General features: G+C 48.3%; 2 protein-coding genes across 6 annotated transcripts in view; one reads left to right on the top strand and one right to left on the bottom strand.

The window, feature by feature from the left end:
- Window positions 1-9,765, top strand: part of ARNTL (aryl hydrocarbon receptor nuclear translocator like) — a 48,327-nt gene extending 38,562 nt beyond the window's left edge. Inside the window, exons 18-19 of one of the 2 annotated variants that reach the window (XM_040327933.1) lie at window positions 1,550-1,652; window positions 9,495-9,765. In XM_040327933.1, the coding sequence (XP_040183867.1) occupies window positions 1,550-1,652; window positions 9,495-9,631 (240 nt within the window). In that variant the 3' untranslated portion in view covers window positions 9,632-9,765. Of the gene's footprint in view, window positions 1-1,549; window positions 1,653-2,958; window positions 3,570-9,494 lie in introns of those variants that run through there. The other variant, XM_040327932.1, reaches the window with a different exon arrangement.
- Window positions 9,766-12,370: 2,605 nt separating this feature from the next.
- BTBD10 (BTB domain containing 10) overlaps window positions 12,371-20,223 on the bottom strand; it is a 73,594-nt gene continuing 65,741 nt past the window's right edge. For all 4 annotated transcript variants that reach the window (XM_040327928.1, XM_040327930.1, XM_040327931.1 and 1 more), the window contains 4 exons: window positions 17,309-17,429; window positions 15,814-16,011; window positions 15,602-15,712; window positions 12,371-13,572 (listed from right to left, as the gene is read on the bottom strand). In XM_040327928.1, the coding sequence (XP_040183862.1) occupies window positions 13,262-13,572; window positions 15,602-15,712; window positions 15,814-16,011; window positions 17,309-17,429 (741 nt within the window). In that variant the 3' untranslated portion in view covers window positions 12,371-13,261. The remainder of the gene's footprint in view (window positions 13,573-15,601; window positions 15,713-15,813; window positions 16,012-17,308; window positions 17,430-20,223) is intronic.

Here is a 20,223-nt window from a genome sequence, read left to right as displayed (position 1 = left end):
AACAACTGGAGGGCCGTAGTTTGATGAACCCTGCTGTAGATGAGGGCTGTCAGGTTGCCAATTAACTTTGGGGGGTAGGGGTAGAATGAGCGGATTCATTGCTGAGAGTGGGGCCAGTGTAGGGTGAGGTGAGCTGCTGGAGCTCAACTGTTGAGGGGAAGTTCAGCTGCTGATTTACCCCATGGGAGGGGGAGCTTACCTGCTGAGTCACTACTGGTAGGAGGAGCAGAACTGCTGAGTCACTGCTGGGAGGGGAGCTGATCTGTTGGGACCTAACCATTGGCGTATCGAAATTAGGACTGTTCAGCAGGAATTGGCACAATTCTCAATCCATCTATGGGTAGGCTGGTTGTAATGAAGTCAGTCTAGACTGTAGTACAACCAGCCTTTTGTTTTTCATGTGATCACTGCCGGAGGTTGTACCCGCCAGCGGTGATCTATGTATTATGACAGCGGAGAAACCTCCGGCTGTCATAATAGGGAGGGATTTTTCTATCAACACTGAGCAGAGTCAGGTTGAAATAAAGGAAATTGCATATAGTCTATAGCTTGCTTAAAGCGGTGGTTCCCCCTTAAAAACAACTTTTTTTTTTATTCCACTGCCCCCCCACATTCCATCACGATTAAGGCTCTTATTATTTTTTTCCTGCTGTAAATACCTTAGTACAGCATATTCACCCGTGCATCCGGGTTGCGAGTCCCGCGGGAGTGGGCGTTCCTCACATGCTGTTGATTGACGTTTTGCCCAAAAACGAGCTCTCCCCCCGTCGCATAAGCCGCGTCACGATTGCCGAAAGGAGCCGAACGGCGATGCGCAGTATAGCGCCGACTCGCCGTTCGGCTCCTTTCGCCAACCGTGACGCGGCTTACGCGACGGGGGGAGAGCTCGTTTTTGGGCAAAACGTCAATCAACAGCATGTGAGGAACGCCCACTCCCGCGGGACTCGCAACCCGGATGCACGGGTGAATATGCTGTAGTAAGGTATGTACAGCAGGAAAAAAAAAATATGTGCCTTAATCGTGATGGAATGTGGGGGGGCAGTGTAATAAGAAAAAGTTGTTTTTAAGGGGGAACTACCGCTTTAAGCTGGGAGAGGGGAGCTGAGCTGCTGAGGGGTGAAGCAGAGAAGTGTAACTGCTGAGTAGGGAGAGCAGAGCTGCTGAATCACTACTTGGAGGGGAGGCTGAGAATCGCTACTGGGGTAAGGGGAGCGGACCTGGCGAGTGGTTGCTGGGGGGGGAAAGGGGGAGCGGAGCTGGCGAGTGGCTGCTGGCATGGGGACCAGAAAGGGCTGATCTGATGGGGGGGGAGGAGGAGGAGGTGGGGCTAAGCCTAGAAAGTCAGTCCTTGCCAAGCACTTCCAGCCTTGGGGATCGGCAGGAGGTCAGAGTTCCTTGTGGAAAAGTTTCCCGAATCACTTGGGCTTCCATATTCATTATACTTCATTGATATCTTTATGTTCAGTTGGCTGCTTTGCGCTCCTTCCAACGACTTGCTCTATAAAATGGATTTCTGATCTTTATTTTCCTGTTGTGTTTTTTCTCATAGATTTTAAATGGTGGCCCCCTGGATCTACCGAGCTCCGGATTAGGACCCGGGCAGCTGCAGGACAATTCTGGCTTCCCGTATTCAGACAGTTCCTCGATGATGGGTAAGGAGTCTGACGGATCCACCACCCTATGGAAATTGTATTCTCCGACCAAAGGAATTACAAAAACCGGAGAGCACAGAATCTGGTGTAGCTGTTCATGGCATCCAATCGGCTTTTAACTTCAGCGTGTTCAAATATGCTTGGACAATAAAACCTGGAAGCTGATTGGTTTCTATGAAGAGCCGATTCTGCACTCTCCAGTTTTAGTAAATCTCCCCCAAAGTGTCAACCTAATTCCCCCCCAAATCACAGAATCCGAAGGGCAACAAGTTTTACTTTAGACCCCCCACTGTGCCCAAGCTGTGGCCCTTTTGGTATAGGATGTGCGGCCCTCAGACCTCGGCAGTCCAGTAAGGGGGTCTCAAATCAGTGGCCCTCCAGCTGTTGCAGAACTAAAAGTCCCATCATGCCTCTGCCTGTGGGAGTCATACTTGTAACTTTCAGCCTTGCAATGCCTCATGGGACTTGTAGTTTTTTTGCAACAGCTGGAGGGCCACCAGTTTGAGACCTCTGCCAGTGTAGTGGGAACATTGATCTCTACCAGCCTCAGGTAACATCTTCCCAGCTTCGTATTGTCTTCTGCAGCCTCTCCCCACCAACCATGTATCCTGTCCTCACTCTCTGACCCTCATTTCCTCTATTAGCTCTGCAGTCTCTGACCATCCTCTTGAGAATTGCATATATTGAACATTATCTGCGGTCCTTTTGGATGTCAGGGATCGCATTTGAGGCCCCATTTAGCGCAAAAGTTTAGGGAGGAATTTTACTTTATTAATCTGCATCATGAAAGAAAGGGTCTAAAGCTGGTAGTAGTAACTTTGTTTGCTGTTACAATGATCTTCATTGTAACAGCAGTTTTTAAATGGGTTACATTCATGATTGGCTACAGCCTAATCACAGGGTGCTGTGATTGGCCAGGTACCATGTGATAGCTGTGGGCCAATCACAACACAGGAAACACAGCGGTTATGAATGAATTCATTCATAACGGCTTTGTTGACGTGATTGCATAACAATCACATGATCACCAGACCTTTCCAAGTACTGGGATCTGCGGATTCTGATACTCGAGGTGGGGGAGGGAGAGAGAGAGAGATTCTGGTGATCATGTGATCGCTATGCAATCGCAACAAAGCTGTTGACGTGATCATGTCACAACATTAGTACTTGGCACATGAGCATGCACGGTCGTGTAGTCCTTCAGACACACTTCTTAGGGCTTGTGACAGATATTCCCTAGACACGATTGTGACTGTTTAGCGGCACGCACAGTCGCACACCGTAATACAACTTGTCTTGGTTGTAGGCGAGAACTCCCAGATGGGGATGGACATGATAGAACCTGACCACGGATCGAGCAGCCCGAGCAACGACGAGGCGGCCATGGCGGTAATCATGAGTCTCCTGGAAGCAGACGCAGGACTCGGAGGCCCGGTGGATTTCAGCGACTTACCCTGGCCGTTGTGAATTCGGACTAAGCTTTTTAGCCGCTCATCATCTGCAGCATCAAAGTGCATTATGGGAGCTAAAAAATAAAAAGACTTGAGTGCCACACGGGCCTGCAAGACCTCCTCTCAGGGGTGGCAACAAGCAGCTGCCCTCCCGGTGCAGAGGAGACCAAATCAACACGGCTTGTCCGGCTGAACTGTCATGTGTTATATCGGATCACTCACTTTCCGACGTGTTAGACTCCAGTCATCCAGCTAGTGGTGTATAGCGTGCATTTTATGTATATTTTGAAATTGCTGCTTTTTTTTCTCTAAATCATTGTGCAGATCTGCACCGCTGTCAGCAAATGTCATTTCAGACGTATGATGTGTTTACACAGCAGAGCTCCCCACTCTGATATTTCTTATATTATTGTATAAAAGATGTTTTATTGTAAGAATCCTTTATTCTATAAATATATATATATATATTATATACATGGTACAGTGTAATAGTTTAATATTTTTTAAATAAATTGTTTAATTGTTCTATAACTGGCTGTAGCTTCTGTAAATCCTTTTCTATTGACGGAACCAGAAGGTAAAACCTTGACAGCACCAAGGCCCCTTTCACACTGGGGGCGGCGCTATATCGTCGGAATTGCGGCGGTATTGACCCCCACTAACGGCCGAAAAAGGGTCAATACCGCCCGCAATGCGCCTCTGCAGAGGCGCTGTGCCGGCGGAATTACCGCAGTTTACCATTGCTTTCAATAGGAAGAGCGGTAAACACACCGCTCCAAAGATGCTGCTGGCAGGACTTTTGGAGCGGTCCCGCCAGCGTATCGCCTCAGTGCGAAAGCCATCGGGCTTTCACATTGAGACTACAGTGCAGGAGTTTTTTTTTTTTTTTTTTTTTTTAGGCGCTATTTTTAGTGCTAAACCACCTGAAAAACTCCTCACCGTGAAAGGGGCTTAAGTTTTGGGGAATAAAAAAAAAAAAAAATGGGGAAAGAAAAAAACTTTTCTTAAAGCAGGGGTTTACCCAAATTTTTTTTTAACATTAGATTGAGGCTAATTACGGGAAGCAGAATCGGGTGTTTTTACTAAAATCAATGCAGTACTTACCGTTTTAGAGATGGATGGTCTTCGGGACTCGGCGTTCCTATTTGATTGACAGGCTTCCGACGGTCGCATACATCGCGTCACCAGTTGCCGAAAGAAGCCGAACGTCGGTGCGGCTCTATACAGCGCCTGCGCACCGACGTTCGGCAACTCGTGACGCGCTGTATGCGACGGTCGGAAGGCTGTCAATCAAATAGGAACGCCCAGTCCCGCAGCCCATACCCGGAAGCGGCGGAGAACATCTATCTCTAAAACGGTAAGTACTGCATTGATTTAAAAAAAAAAAAACACCCGATTGTGCTTCCCACAATTAGCCTCAATCTAATGTTAAAAATTTGATTTTCGGGTGAATCCCCGCTTTAAAGGGGTTGTAAAGATAATTTTTTTTTTAAATGTCCTTATTTCTTCTGAGAAATCCTCACTTCCTGTTCTTCTGTCTGTAATAATTTTTTTTTTTTTAATAAAAAAAATTGCAATATATATCTTTATATTGCAATTTTTTTTTATTAAAAATAAAAAATCATTAGTGATTGTGATAATAAATCTCCCTAATGGGGACACAGGTGGCAAAAATGGGGGTTATAACCCTCCCTTACTCCTATCAAAAAAAAAAAAAAAAAGGAAAAATGATAGAATATAAAAAAAATATTTTGATAGAGTGAGGTAGGGTTATCCCCCCCCCCCCCCCCCAATCAGTGGGTTTTTATTGTTGCCATCTGTGTCCCATTGGGAAGATTTCCCTACATTTCCTGATCCATAGACAAAACAGGAAGTGAGAGGAAGTCACCAGAACTAGTGTCCCCATTGGAAGATTTCCCCCTCTCTTCCTAATTCTGATGTCAATCAAAAATTTGGAATTTTCTTCTGTATTAACTTTTCATAATCGCAAAGGACAAATGGGGTGAATCTCCTTAATGGGGGCGCAAACAATGTAAAAAAAAAACAAAACCTCTGTTCTATCTAAAACTTAAAAAATAAATTGCCTTTGGTTACATTTAACTGTACATTACAGGACCCAAAATGATTATTCGGGTACATTTGGGTTTTGCTGCTGTCAAGAGATTGGACCCTGGTAAACCAAAGCAGTAGGGACAGCCCAGTGTAACCCCTCCCACTCCCAGCCTGCCTTAGTTTGTTAAAGCAGGGACAAAAATTGTTTATGGACAGCCGCACTCTGAACAAGTTGTAGCCTTTATTAAAAAGAATAAAGGACAGCACTACAAGTCACAGCAACATAACATAAAACCTGACTGCTGACGTGTTTCGCACTGAAACTAGTGCTAAGCTATGACTAAGCACTAATTTCAGTGCGAAACGCGTCGGCAGTCAGGTTTTCTTTTTTTAACAAAAGGCTACAATTTGTTCAGAGTGCGGCTGTCCAGAGACAATCTTTGTTCCTGCTTTGCTAAGTGCATTGCCTGCACCTGAGTTGTCTGCAATGGAGGATATTCATCTGGGTTCCCACCTGGAGCGGCTATTCCCTTTCCCCTGCCTTAGTTTGTTGCTAGTGTTTATAGGACAGGGGTCTTCAAGTCTTTCAGTATGGGGGCTACATAGATTTTTTATTTTTTTCCGTAAAATTAACAATCTTAAATGAATGAACATGCTCCAAAAAACAACTTTACGTCGCGAAGTCCCCCCCCCCCCTTTTTTACATCACAATTTTTAAACTGAACGAAGCCTGTTGGCCTTCATTTCCGGCTCTGGTTCTAGAACATTTTTGGGCTACAAACTGGAATTTCCGTCTACCTCAATGCGCTTTAAGGTTGTCAAATATGCCAAAATGCCAACAAAGACTGGGGGGGGGGGGGGCGACTTTACGCTGCTCTAGCACAGCTCTTCTCTCAAGAGGTCATGAAATCCTTGTCCCTGAAAAGGAAAGGTTCCATACCTGTTCACCATCCCAAAGTGGAACCCATACAAGTTCTCAACAAGTTTCTCCAGGTTTAAAATTCAATAACTTTTGGCCTCTGTGGACACCAAGCTTTACCTCCTCCCATATGTCTCCACTTCTCCCAGGGCATCTATGCTACCTCGGTTTTGCTGTGGACCCTCAACATTTAACAGTTTGCTGTTCCTCTCTTTGGCCTGTCCACCCCACACCTCAGGAGGTCCACCAAGACACTAGCACCCGTTCTCACTCTACTTCACTTTTAACCACTTAAAGTGGAGGTTCCATCAAAAAAACAATTTTGCTTTAAACTCTAGCTTACGACTAAAAAAAAAAAGAAACTTTTTTTTACTCATCTGGAAATGCCTGTTGCTATGCGGTCCCATGAAATCTGCCTTTGAAACCACCTAGGATTCTGACATCCTCTCCCTCTAATGCTCCTGGGAAGTGTGCGTCATCATTTTCCAGGATGCAGTGCGCTGTCCAATTATCACTCTCCATCCAAGACTTCCAGGAAGTAAGTGCTTGTAGGCTTCACAATGCCCACAAGCAAAATGACAACGGTGTAGATATAGTTTTATAAACTTTTTTTAATATCTATGCGGATCGGCGGCGGATTGTAAAATAGTAAGTGACCGGATTTATATTATAAAAACGCAGGATGAAAGGACATACATTTGAAAAATGCTAATTGTGGTTGGAACTCCGCTTTAAGACCCGGACCAATGTGCAGGTTAAGGACCAGGCCCCTTTTTGCGATTCGGCACTGCGTCGCTTAAATAGACAATTGTGCGGTCGTGCGACGTGGCTCCCAAACAAAATTGGTGTCCTTTTTCCCCACAAATAAAGCTTTCTTTTGGTGGTATTTGATCACCTCTACAGTTTTATTTTTTGCGCTATAAATAAAAATAGAGCAACAATTTTTTAAATATTTTTTACTATAATAAATATCCCCAAAAAAGATATTATTTTCCTCAGTTTAGGCCGATACGTATTCTTCTACCTATTTTTGGTAAAAAAAATATCGCAATAAGTGTTTAACCATTGGTTTGCGCAAAATTTATAGCGTTTACAAAATAGGGGATAGTTTTATGGCAATTTTATAAAATTTTTTTTTTTTTTTTTACTACTAATGGCGGCGATCAGCGATTTCCCCCCCCACCCCCCCCACCCCCCCCCCCCCCCCCCCCCCCCCCCCCCCCCCCCCCCCCCCCCCCTCGTGACTGACATTATGGCGGAAACATCAGATAATTTTGACACATTTTTGGGACCACTGTCATTTTCACAGCGAAAAGTGCTATAAAAATGCACCGATTACTGTGAAAGACAATTGCAGTGTAGGAGTTAACCACTAGGGGGCTGTAGGGGTTAAATGTGACCATATGTGTTAACTGTAGGGGGGGGCGGGGCTGGACGTGTGACGTCATTGATCGTCTTTCCCTATATCAGGGAACAGACGATCAATAACCTCGCCACTGTGAAGAATGGGAAAGGTGTGTTTACACTCACCTCTCCCCGTTCTTCAGCTCCTGTGACCGATCGTGGGACACCGGCGGCGATCATGTCCGCGGGTCCCGTGGCCGCCGTCACGGAGCCTCGGACCGGGTCACGTGCACGCGCCGGCGACCCATGGCTGGGGTCTTAAAGGCGACATGCCTGTGCCCAGCCGTGCCATTCTGCCGACGTATATGTGCAGGAGGCGGTCCTTTAAGTGGTTAAGGACATCCCTAAAGTGGGTATCTGGACAACCTTTCTTTTTGAGGGAACCGTTTACTTGGGCTGTATTGGATTTGGGAAGATCTTTAACATGGCCCTGCCCAAGGTTTTCTGCTCTCACATTTGGCCTGTGCAGTCAAGGAGCCAACCAACCCTGTTTTTTTTTTGGTGTCTTTGGCCTCAAGGTGTCCCATATGATCAATTACTACCGTGTTTCCCCGAAAATAAGACCTAGCATTATTTTCCAGGAGGGCTGCAATATAAGCCCTACCCCAAAAATAAGCCCTAGTTTGAAAATGCTTGTTAAATCCTATAATCCCCTCTATTACAGTAGTATATAATGTACAATGTGTGTGTTTCTGTAATATAATTGCGGGGAAGAGAGCTCCGGCCGGTCACAGAGGCGCTATAATGAAGGTATTTGGCACGATTATATTGCAGAAACACACACTACATTATATACTACTATAATAGAGTGAATTATAGGATTTTACAAGCATTTTAACTCCCTTCACACTGGGGATTCCTGACAGGCAGGGAGGAAGAGGTGGAGAGAAGACGGCACTTTACATGGTAAGACCTACCCTGAAAATAAGCCCTACTGTGTCTTTTGTTGCCAAAATGAATATAAGACCCGGGCTTATTTTTGGGGGAAACACGGTAAGTGCATTTGTCAGCTTATAATTCAGGTTTATGATCTTATGAACTCCTCCTACTGTTCCTTACACACCAGCATGCGCCTCCATTGTGGGGACACTCATAGTTTAGTGTTAGGACTAGGGTTGTCCCGATACCACTTTTAGGACCCAGTACAAGTACCGATACTTTTTTTCCAAGTACTCGCCGATACCGATACTTTTTTTTTTAAATGTGTCCCCAAATGCAGCCATGCCCCCCCCCCCATATCCAGCCATGTACCCCCCCCCCCCCAATATATGCAGCCATGTCCCCCTTACCGTACATGCTGCCACGCCGGCGCTTGGTTAATACGGGCGGGGAACATTACAGCTTTCATTTGAATAGCTGTAGTCTTTCGCGCCGCGCTGCATATATACACTCCCCCTTGCTCAGGATTGGACAGTTCACCCGAGCAAGGGGGAGTGTCTATACGCGGCGGGATTGGACAGTTCACCCGAGCAAGGGGGAGTGTCTATACGCGGCGGGAAACACTACAGCTATTCAAATGAAAGCTGTAATTTTCCCCGCCCGTATTAACCAAGCCGCGGCGGGGGTGCAAGTATTCTATTTCAGTATCGGGGGTATTTGTGGGAGTACAAGTACTCCCGCAAATACTCGGAATCGGTCCCGATACTAGTATCGGGACAACCCTAGTTAGGACCACTGATTCCAGGGTGCCGTGACGTGGTTCACGCATGCGTTTGCAAATGCGTGCGGGGGACAAAACCCCTGTTTTTAACACATACTGTTAGACGGGTTAATCGGCTGTCTGTGAGCTGCTCGGTAAGTAGGCTTTTTTTTTTCTTGGGCGTTCCCCCAGGCCTGTGTTGACACACCAGAAGTGGGAGGGGGTTATATACAAGGGGCTGTCCTTAGCTCTGTTTTGGCCAATCTCCATAAAGCAGAACTTCACTCTGTCTCAATCGACATTGACTGTTTTTAATCCTTGGATATACTTTCTTTGCTTTTTTGTTTTTAAACTTTTTTTTTTTTTTAACATTTCAGTTACTTCCTGGTTTCCAGGCCTAGGCCAAGATGATGTAATTTATCCCAGGACGTCTTTGGGAGGGGTTCTAAGCACACCTCCTGCCTACATGCCTGATCTAAAGGCAAATGGATTCCAGGAAGTCAATGCTGCATGAATCATCTTCCCTTACTCAAGATGGGTGTTTTTTATTTCTTTTTTTTCCCAAAGAGACTTATCAGCTAAATAAAGTATGGAAACATGAATGGAGGTGTGTGTGTGCTTTGCATATTAAAAATGAATTAAATCGCGTTTGTGGTGCTCAGATGCAATGTAGTTCTGCCTTTAAGGTGGCAGCATAGCCCGGTGTACCTGAATATTCATACTGTGTCCCTGTATTGTACTCCTCCAAATAAAGGACTTGCATGGCAGTGGCGGCTGGTGCTCAAAATTTTTTGGGGGGGCGCAAACGGAAAAAAAAAAAAATTGCAGCCTCACTGGGCCCATCAAATGCAGCCACTGTGCCCTTTAATTGATGCCACTGTGCCCTGTAAAATGCACTTGCCTTACTCCTTCCATGTCCCTCGATGATGTCTTCTCCTGCCTTGGTGACGCTTCAGCCAATCAGGTTACCGATAACCAGAATAGGGGAACCTGATTGGCTGAGACGGCCGTCAGTCTTATCCAAGTAACGCACTCCCCGTACGTCCCGAGAATAAGACATCCAGGAGCCGAGGGCTGTACTCGGAAAGCCTATATAGGCACTTCCGCACAGCCAACCAGCTGCCGTTATTCAGGTGGCCGGCGCTCAAGTTCCGGCCATCTCTGAATAGACCAGCGGCAGCTGGCAACAATAACATACATTCATGCAATGCACGAATGTATGTTATTAGACTCAGTGGCGGGCGGCGCTCCAGCGCCCTCTATGGACGAACAGCCACTGTTGCATGGTAAGTTAAACCCCCCCCCCCCCATCTTTCCTGCTCTTTCACATAAATTTTGTATTAAACTAATTCTACAGGCGGGGGGCGGCCAACTGGAGAGCCGCCAGTTTGAGACCCCCTGGTGTAGACAGAAGGCCAACGAGAGCAGATTGGAGATCAGAAGATATATATAAAAAAATAATATATATATGATTTGGTGTGTCCATGAAGGAGAAGAGGTCCATTACCTTCAGAGACTCATAGTGGGGTAAGGTTATAGGGGAGGTTCCCCAGGAGGGGGTGTATCCTCAAAAGCTGCCCAGCGTCCAATCATCTGAAGGTATGATTCAACTGGCGTACAAATACGTTGCCTATGTGCATTACTGTACAATTAGGGGGGGCGCATATGTAAATTACTGTAGACCAGTGGTCATCAACACTCCTCAGGACCTACTAACAGGCCAGGTTTTATGTATTACCTTGGGGAGATACAGACTAGAATCAGGGCCGGCCCTATGATGGGACCGGGTGGTACCAGGCGGCACTTTTAGGGGGGGCAGCATACTGAAGCCTGCCAGCCAGCCCGTTCCGCTGCATGTGAGGAGCGCGGTGTCGGGCTGTCTGTGAAGACACTCGTAGGGGGGGGGGGGGATCAGCAGCGAGCAGGCGCCACTGCCTGTGAGGAAGCACTGATCTGTAGTGTCAAACGCGTAGGCTGTTATTCCCGTTTTCTGCTGGTTTTTGTAGTGTATTTTCCCATTTTTTTACATTAAAGACAACCTAATGTTTTTTTGGAGTGTGGGCAGTCCATCCTTTTTTCCCCTCAACTAAATGCTGAGTGGTTGTCCTGCTGCATAGGGTACACCGGGTGTCAATCACCACAGGCATCTCTTAATCTCATCTCACTCTGACTTAATGCAATGCATTCTCCAATTGGATGAGGTGGAGAGGCGTTGATGGCACAATCTCAACCATGTCCAATTTAAAGAACACCTTGCACTAATGAAGGAAAATGCAAGGCATCTCCCCCCTCCCCCCCCACAGTCACACCCACCTGTCAGGGAATTTTGATATTTGAATAACTCCACCCAAGAGCCAGCCCACTGCATGCGACAGACACACCGCCCTCTGGGGGGAGGGCCGCCGACAGACACACCGCCCTCTGGGGGGAGGGCCGCCGACAGACACACCGCCCTCTGGGGGGAGGGCCGCCGACAGACACACCGCCCTCTGGGGGGAGGGCCGCCGACAGACACACCGCCCTCTGGGGGGAGGGCCGCCGACAGACACACCGCCCTCTGGGGGGAGGGCCGCCGACAGACACACCGCCCTCTGGGGGGAGGGCCGCCGACAGACACACCGCCCTCTGGGGGGAGGGCCGCCGACAGACACACCGCCCTCTGGGGGGAGGGCCGCCGACAGACACACCGCCCTCTGGGGGGAGGGCCGCCGACAGACACACCGCCCTCTGGGGGGAGGGCCGCCGACAGACACACCGCCCTCTGGGGGGAGGGCCGCCGACAGACACACCGCCCTCTGGGGGGAGGGCCGCCGACAGACACACCGCCCTCTGGGGGGAGGGCCGCCGACAGACACACCGCCCTCTGGGGGGAGGGCCGCCGACAGACACACTGCCTGGGGGGAGGGCCGCCGACAGACACACTGCCTGGGGGGAGGGCCGCCAACAGACACACTGCCTGGGACCTGCTGACAAAATCCTGCTGCGTGGATTAGCAGGGGGCGTGCACATGTGCGCTCCCTAACCTGGAACAGTCTGGGTGACATACATGTATGTGATCCAGCCAGCCAGCCTGCCAATCTTGTGATTCTCCCCTCTCTCTCCCCCCCCCCCCCCCCCAGTACTGCGCCATGCATTTAGGAGGAGTGACTATGAACTTATAAAGTATCTGTTTCTCTGAACGTCCTAAAAAAAATACAAAAAAAAACATAAATATTCTCACCTCGTCTTCCCTGAGAAAGAATCTTCCACCTTATTTTTTAAAAGAATGACTTTTTTTTATTTGAATGCAAAACATACAATCATTTAATATAATAAACAATTCTATTGGTAAACTTCTCCCCGGAAAGATTGTGTGGTGTAAGGCATTGCTTGAAGCCCCTACAGGCAAAAGTTCGGTACATTTGTCCGCAGAGCGGATTCGCAAAGTAAAAAAACAGAAGAAAAAAAAAAAAAAACACAAGACGTCGTCTGTGAGGGGTTCTGAGCGCAGCCTGTGAAAACACTCCTCGTGGTGTAATATTTATATATATATATATATATTATATATATATAAAAAAAAAAAGTCCATTGTGCTCAACCGATACGTTTAGAGGGGATTACACCCAAACTTGTACAATTTTTTTTATAGACGCACCTTTTTAAAGTTTAGTACTAATTTACTATAAAATAAACTTTACAAAAACACCATCGGAAACCATCCATAAAGTGCCACTACCATAAAAATAAAACGGGGGGGGGAGGGGGTGTACCCCTCGAAGGGAGGAAGCTCATCTCCTCCACTAAGTGTTAGAGAGTTTCTGTTACAACATGATAGGAAGAAGAGGGGGGGGAGGGGGGAGTGAAGAGACAGCCGACATCACAAAGCCACGGTAACACGGTACACGGCCGGAAACCTCATTCCTTGGTCTTGGAAAAAATAAAAATAAAAAAAATCCCACACGGCACAACCAAAAAACGGTTCATCGGTGACAGCATGGACCTCTCCGCTCCTGCCCTCCCGTTGCAATGATTGTAGAGAAAGCGTTGGTGGTTCCCGGCGACACATTTACCTCCTGCGATGCCACGATTCCAGGTCTCCTTTGGATGTTAAGGGGCCCCAACGACTGGCCAGCAGAGACGGCGGCGGCATGGTCCCCCCCTGTATTTATAACGTGGAGTTCTGCCCGTCTGGGTCGGTGTCATTGTTACCCGGTGTGGGTTGATTGGGCAGGATGTCCAGTTCATCTACTTGCGGCGTCGGGTGCATGACCACCAGCTGGTCCTGGGGGATGTCGGCGGCCGCCGCGGCCAGGTTTGTGATGGATTTGCTTTTGACGCACTGAAAGTCCACGTGTCTGCTCTTCCCTTCCTCCTTCTCCCAGGACATCCGGATGAAGGGCCGCTGGACATAGTTGTAGATGACCTCAGGCCGCCCTCCAGGCCTCTTCTTCACCTTCTCCTTGTATGTCGGGTAACCTAGAAGGGAGGAATAAAACACAAAAATGAGAAACAAAAGCATTCGGGTGCGTCCAACCAGGCAGCTTCGATTAAAAGCTTCCAAAAGCCAACACCCCAAACCCAGTCCTTAGAGGTAGTGGCTGCTCTTTCAGCAAGTACAGAGGAATTCTTGTTGATCCTGCCAGAAATCTAGTTTCTATGTCACTTTCTGTTAAAGTAAAATTTAAACCTAACTAAAATGGAGGAGAAGGGAGCAGAGGTGCGGGGGGCTGTGATTCGAATGGGGGAAGGGGCACAAAGATGCAGGCGGCTGTGATTTGAATGGAGGAGGGAGCACAGAAGTGTAGGTAGCTCTGATATGAATGGGAGGAGGGAGCACAGAGCTGCAGGGATCTGTGATTTGAATGGAGGAGGGAGCACAAAGATGCAGGGGGCTGTGATTTGAATGAAGGAGGGAGCAGAGAGCTGCGATTTGAATGTAGGAAGGGGCACAAAGATGCAGGGGGCTGTGATTTGAATGAAGGAGGGAGCACAGAGCTGCGATTTGAATGTAGGAAGGGGCACAAAGATGCAGGGGGCTGTGATTTGAATGGAGGAGGGAGCACAGAGGTGCAGGGGGCTGTGATTTGAATAGAGGAGGGAGCACAGAGGTGCAGAGAACGGTGGTTTGAATGGAGGAGGGAGCACAGAGGTGCAGGGGGCTATGATATGAGTGAGTGACTTGTATAGCGATACACATGCGAACTGAATCGCCTCTAGGCCCTTTTTTCAGCCAGTATCTTCCTGGCTGGTGCTGTCATTTACCCTGTAGGATCTCGACACGCTTGGGACACACAGTCGTACACACATATATACATAATATATATATATATGAATGAATGAATGAATGAATGAATGAATGAATGAATGAAGGAGGGAGGGAGCACACAGGTGCAGGGGGCTGCGATTCGAATGGGGGAAGGGGCACAAAGATGCAGGGGGCTGTGATTTTAATGGAGGAAGGGGCATAAAGATGCAGGGGCTGTGATGTGAAGAGGGGCAGAGGGCACTATTGTAGGGGGGGGGTGGTGTAAAATTGGGGCAGAGGATACCGCTGTGAAGGAGGACTGAAGACACCAATATAAGAAGGGGATTGTGATGGGAACAGAGGGAGGACTGTGATGTGAAGGACCCGAGTCATTACACAAACATGATTCAGACCCCTGCTGGAAAAAAATGTTACTGATGAGACCTCCTTCAATAGAAAATGCAATACTCCTGATCTATGCCGACTAACCTGTGTAAAAAAAAAAAAAAAATTATGTAGATTCTTATTTTCAGGTCCAATCAAGTGATCTGGCTGCCTTGTGTCAGTCTGCAGTGGCTGCAGGGGATAAGATGGAGCACCGACAATGGCTGGGACATGGGAGCCTGTGGTTGACCTCACCACTCCTGGAATTTTCAGCCGTTGTCGAGGGCCTTATCTTCTCCCCTGCAGCCACCGCTGACTGTAACAGGTGAGCCGAATCCCATAACTTGAAAATAGGTAAGTATACACATCTTTTTCACACACCGTAGGTGTTAGCCCCCATTCACACCTAGGCGTTTTGTCGCCTGTAGTGTGACGCCGCAGCAGCCCCGAGACGCTTGAGGGATGAAAACACATTGCCCTCTATGGAGATGGTTCACATCTCCTATGCCGAACGCCGAAAGCCGCCTGAAAAAAAGTCCCGGACCTTTTTTTCAGGCGGCTTTCGGCGTTCGGCATAGGAGATGTGAACCATCTCCATAGAGGGGGTGAGGCTGCATTCACAATCGCGGTGTTTTGTCGCCGCAAATCGCGGTACAAAACGCTGCAATTTGTCGCCGCAATTCGCGGGACAAAACGCCGCGATTTTGTACGCCTAGGTGTGAATGCAGCCTTAGGAGGCAGAAGGGGGTATTTTGGGACTAGTTAAGTAAAAAAAAAAAAAAAGCAGGCGTTGCCCATATACTTGTTTCTGTGGGCGCAATCTCTGCTTTTGATTGGTTGTTGACATGGAGGTTCCCACCGTGTGGAAGATCTCACCTTCGATCCCCAGCCGGATTTTCTTGAGACCTCGCTCCTTCAGGACAGACTTGGCCACGTCTCGGTTCTCAATGTACTTAAAGAATCGGTACAACTTGGTGCTGTAAATGACTGAAAAGAAAAAATGAAAGTTATCAATCAGGAGAGATATTTATTTTTTCTCTGATATAGAGAGCATAACAGCAGGACATAGAAGAGAAGGTCGGACGTACTCTGAGAATACTCTTCTCCCATCTGCGGAGGGTACTCTTCATCCCAGTCCACCACGTCGTCATCCGTCAGAACCACAATATGGCACTCCCGCTCCCCGCTCTGAGCGCTGGCCACCATCAGCGGAAGGATCATCTCCTCCAGATAAAACTCAAACTGCCTTCGGGCCCCGTCATTGGACAGCTCGTGCATCAGAGCACCTGAAAAAATGGGAAAAGAAACGGAGAGTAGCAGAGATCAGCGAGCAGACTAATGGAGAAAAAGTTGTAGACATGAAATTCTGGTCAGCAGGTGCCCGATGACTATCCTGAAACTGGGATAAAAATATTCATAGTACAGCACAGCTTTCTAATACAGAGGTCTCCAAACCTCAGCAAAGGGCCTGTGGGATCAAACCACGTGCCGTCGGTGTCAGCGGGAAGGATAGAGCCGCCCCCCAATCGGTGGCGTCAGCGGGAGAAGTAGTGCCCCCCCCCCCCGTCGGGTGGCGTCAGTGGGAGGAATGATGGCCCGTCGGGTGGCATCAGAAGTAGTGCCCCCCCCCCTCGGGTGGCGTCAGCGGGAGAAGTAGTGCCCCCCCCCCTCGGGTGGCGTCAGCGGGAGAAGTAGTGCCCCCCCCCTCGGGTGGCGTCAGCGGGAGAAGTAGTGCCCCCCCCCCTCGGGTGGCGTCAGCGGGAGAAGTAGTGCCCCCCCCTCGGGTGGCGTCAGCGGGAGAAGTAGTGCCCCCCCCTCGGGTGGCGTCAGCGGGAGAAGTAGTGCCCCCCCCTCGGGTGGCGTCAGCGGGAGAAGTAGTGCCCCCCCCTCGGGTGGCGTCAGCGGGAGAAGTAGTGCCCCCCCCTCGGGTGGCGTCAGCGGGAGGAACGATGGCCCCTCATTGGTGTCAGTTGGTGAAATAGTGCCCCCAAGGGTCAGAGACAGGCAAACAAAGGGCCACAGCTGGCCCCTGGGCTAAAGTTTGGAGACCACTGCTCTAATAGATTGCATAACAAAATATCAATTTGCCACCAAAGTATCTCTTGTGTATATTATGTGTAAATTACCAACATTAATAACAAAATTAGAAACATTGTTTCTAATGCTGTACTATTCTATTTTAATCACAGTTTTAGTTGTTTGTTGTCCATTTTCAGACAGATAGAAACAATCTCCACTTTATGTACAGTGAACTATACAGAAGTTCTGGGAAAAAAAAATATATTAAAGCACCAAAAGAAGGCATACTAGTTTCTACATGCTGATGACAGCTTCCAAAATACTCCCCCCCCTCCCCTCCCCCACCGACTGTCACCCGGAGTAAAGGGAGGAAAGTCAGACATGCGAGGTATAAAACTGTAGAGAGAGAGAAAAGATCTACATGCACAGAAGAAGGAGAAGGAGGGGCACAATGGCTGGTGACTGCATCACTTCTCTGCACCGTCACACCACAGGTTAGTACCAAGTTAAGTAATGTTGTTAGTACAGAAGACTGTGAGCGCCCCCTGTCTGCCGCATACTTACTGAGGTCTCTACATTTGATAGTGCTATATTCAAAGGAGATACACAGATAGTCACAGGCCTCTCTGAGCTCTGGGATGGATATTCCGTCTGGGCAACGAATTATCCCCGTCTTGTAGTAATCCTTATGAAATTACAAAGATTCAATTAAAAAAAATAAAAAATTAAAAAAATCTGCAAAAAATTTAAAATAAGAAGACACAAAAGAATAAAAAGTGAGACGGATGGGCGATGAAGTGACAGATCAGAACATAAGGATGCAGTCGCAACTTGAGGCATTAAAAATATTAAATTAAATCACACCTATTATTGTCGCAATCATCATTCTCAGCACCACTTCCTGTACAGAGTTCTCACCCCTCCACATCGGCGCTACAAGTCCGATTCTCACCCCCCCTTCCAGAACTCGCTCCCCCCCTTACCCACCTTCTTCTGAACTCTGGTCCCCTCACACCCCCTCCATGACTCTTCCTTACCCACCTTCTTCTCAACTCTGGTCCCCTCAACTATCTCCCCCTTGCCCACCTTCTCTACTCCAATTCCCTTACACCCCTTCCGGGACTCTCTCCCCCTTACCCACGTTCTTCTCCACTCTGGTCCCCTCACACCCCCTCCATGACTCTCCCTTACCCACCTTCTTCTCAACTCTGGTTCCCTCACACCCCTTCTCGGACTCTCTCCCCCTTACCCACCTTCTTCTCAACTCTGGTCCCCTCAACTATCTCCCCCTTGCCCACCTTCTCTACTCAAATTCCCTCACACCCCTTCCGGAACTCTCTCCCCCTTACCAACATTCTTCTCAACTCTGGTTCCCTCACCCCCCTCCCCCCTTTCCAGAACTCTCTTCCCCTTACCCACCTTCTCAATTCTGGTCCCCCCCCTCCAGGACCCTCTCCCCCTTACCCACCTACTTCTCAACTCTGGTCCCCCCCCCCCCTCCAGGACCCTCTCCCCCTTACCCACCTACTTCTCAACTCTGACCCCCCTTAACTAGGTTTCCACATCTCTCCCCCTTCCACAACTCTCCCTTTCAGAACCCGCTCCCCCTTACTCACCTTATTCTCCACCAACTCTGGTCCCCTCCCCCTGCCAGGACTCTTCCCCCCTTACCCACCTTCTCAACTCTAGCTTCCATTACCCCCCACCCACTTCCAGGACTCTCCCCCTCTTACCCACCTTCTCCTCAGTTCTGGCTCCCTCACCTCCCCCCACCCACTTCCAGGACTCTCTTACCCACCTTCTCAAAAATATGACGGAAGGTCCACTTTAAGCACTGCCCGTCATTTACTAGACATACACTGACACAGCAGATGTCTGGAAGCAAAGGATTTGCAGCTCTTGCGAATCTACCACTCAAGTCAGTCCTGCTGGATTTAGCCATAGATATCATCCCACGGAGGCTGTGGCCCGGGGAGTGCAGAATGACTCCAGGTTGTGTCCTGTGGCCATGTGGGAGAAATGACTGAACAGCCCATCATCCATACTCAGAAACATCAACAACACGATTAGCGGCTAATTAGTGAGCATCAACGTGCAGAAGAGCTCACGGCGTTGAAAAGCGAGCCCAGCACAAAAACACCAATTGGAATCTTGTGGTAAACCCTTTCCAAGCACTCACCGGATCCCACCGTGGTATCACAGGAGCTCGGGGGGGGGGAGGTGTAAATGTAGATGAGGACTCATCCGATTCCGGGAATTAAGCCAACGGCCACTGTTGGCGACGGAGGGATATTTTAATCCCCCCCCTCGGGTGATACAGCGGCAGCTGCCTTCCTCTGGACATGAACTGTTAAACTAAGAGACAAATTTAAAGAGAACCTGTCTAATAAGCCATGGGAGCTGCTACCGCTGTCTTGTTTGTCCAAGCTTTGGGGGGGGGGTCATCTTTATGCTTTAATTACTTTCTGTTGTTGCTTAAGAGTGCTACACAGATGGTGCTTCACTGTTCATTTCTCTATCAGCTGAACTATGGGGTCATTCTAAGAGCTTGCACATACCGGCCCCAATGGCCAGCATTGCCCAATGCAGTCCCAATGTATGGACAAGGCAATTTGCCTTATGTCCTACTGCTTTACTGCACACTAACCTGTATCGTTGGGGTGTGCTGAAAAATATATATAAGACATGTCGCATTTTTGCACAGCATAGCACATTCCGGGACACACGAACGTATAGACATATGCTGCCATGCATAAATCTAAATAAAGCTTAGAGACTTTTTTCATCAGAATTTCCGATCGTGTGTACGCGGCATTAGTGCTATGGATTGAGGAAAAGTAAATACTATAGAGGGATATGCTTTGTTCATATTTCATGTCTGAGGTTTAGCCCTGATGCGATTTGACATGTCAAATTGGCGGCAATTGAATCGTCCGAAACGGTGCGACGCCGCAACTATTCTCAAAAGTAGTTTCTGGAGATTTCAGGTGAGAGTTCCATTGACATCTGTGCAGAACCCCGCACAGATGTCTCTAAAATCGGGACTGACATGCGGGAATAAAATTGCGCGCAGTCAGTATGAACCTGGGCTAACAGCCACTTTAATAGAAGCTTACTGGTGTGAATGAGCCCTATAAGTTTTATGGACACGAACATCTCCGGCTAATCAGACTGAAGGCCTATCTACCAGTACTTCTCAGACTGTGGAAGGCACCAGGAGGGGGATAATATACAAAAACTCCAAGCAGAAGGTGATCCAGGTCAGAACGTCCCAACTCCAATCTAGAACACCGCAGTGCTAATCAGTGAACCACGTTTGCTACCCAGTTAAAACAAAAATGGATTGGGGAGTAGCTTTGTGTTTTTCAGCCCAGCCAATTACATTACCCTGGGTTCCTGCTGTACTGAAGACGTCTCCAGCGATACGGCAGTTCCTTGCAGCAAGGACGGTGCGTATAGAACAGGCATTGGACAATAAA

Source organism: Rana temporaria, chromosome 11, assembly GCF_905171775.1.
Source record: "Rana temporaria chromosome 11, aRanTem1.1, whole genome shotgun sequence".
Lineage (NCBI taxonomy): Eukaryota > Metazoa > Chordata > Amphibia > Anura > Ranidae > Rana > Rana temporaria.
Note: the sequence above shows the minus strand (reverse complement) of the source record. Positions and strands in the feature narration are given on the sequence as shown.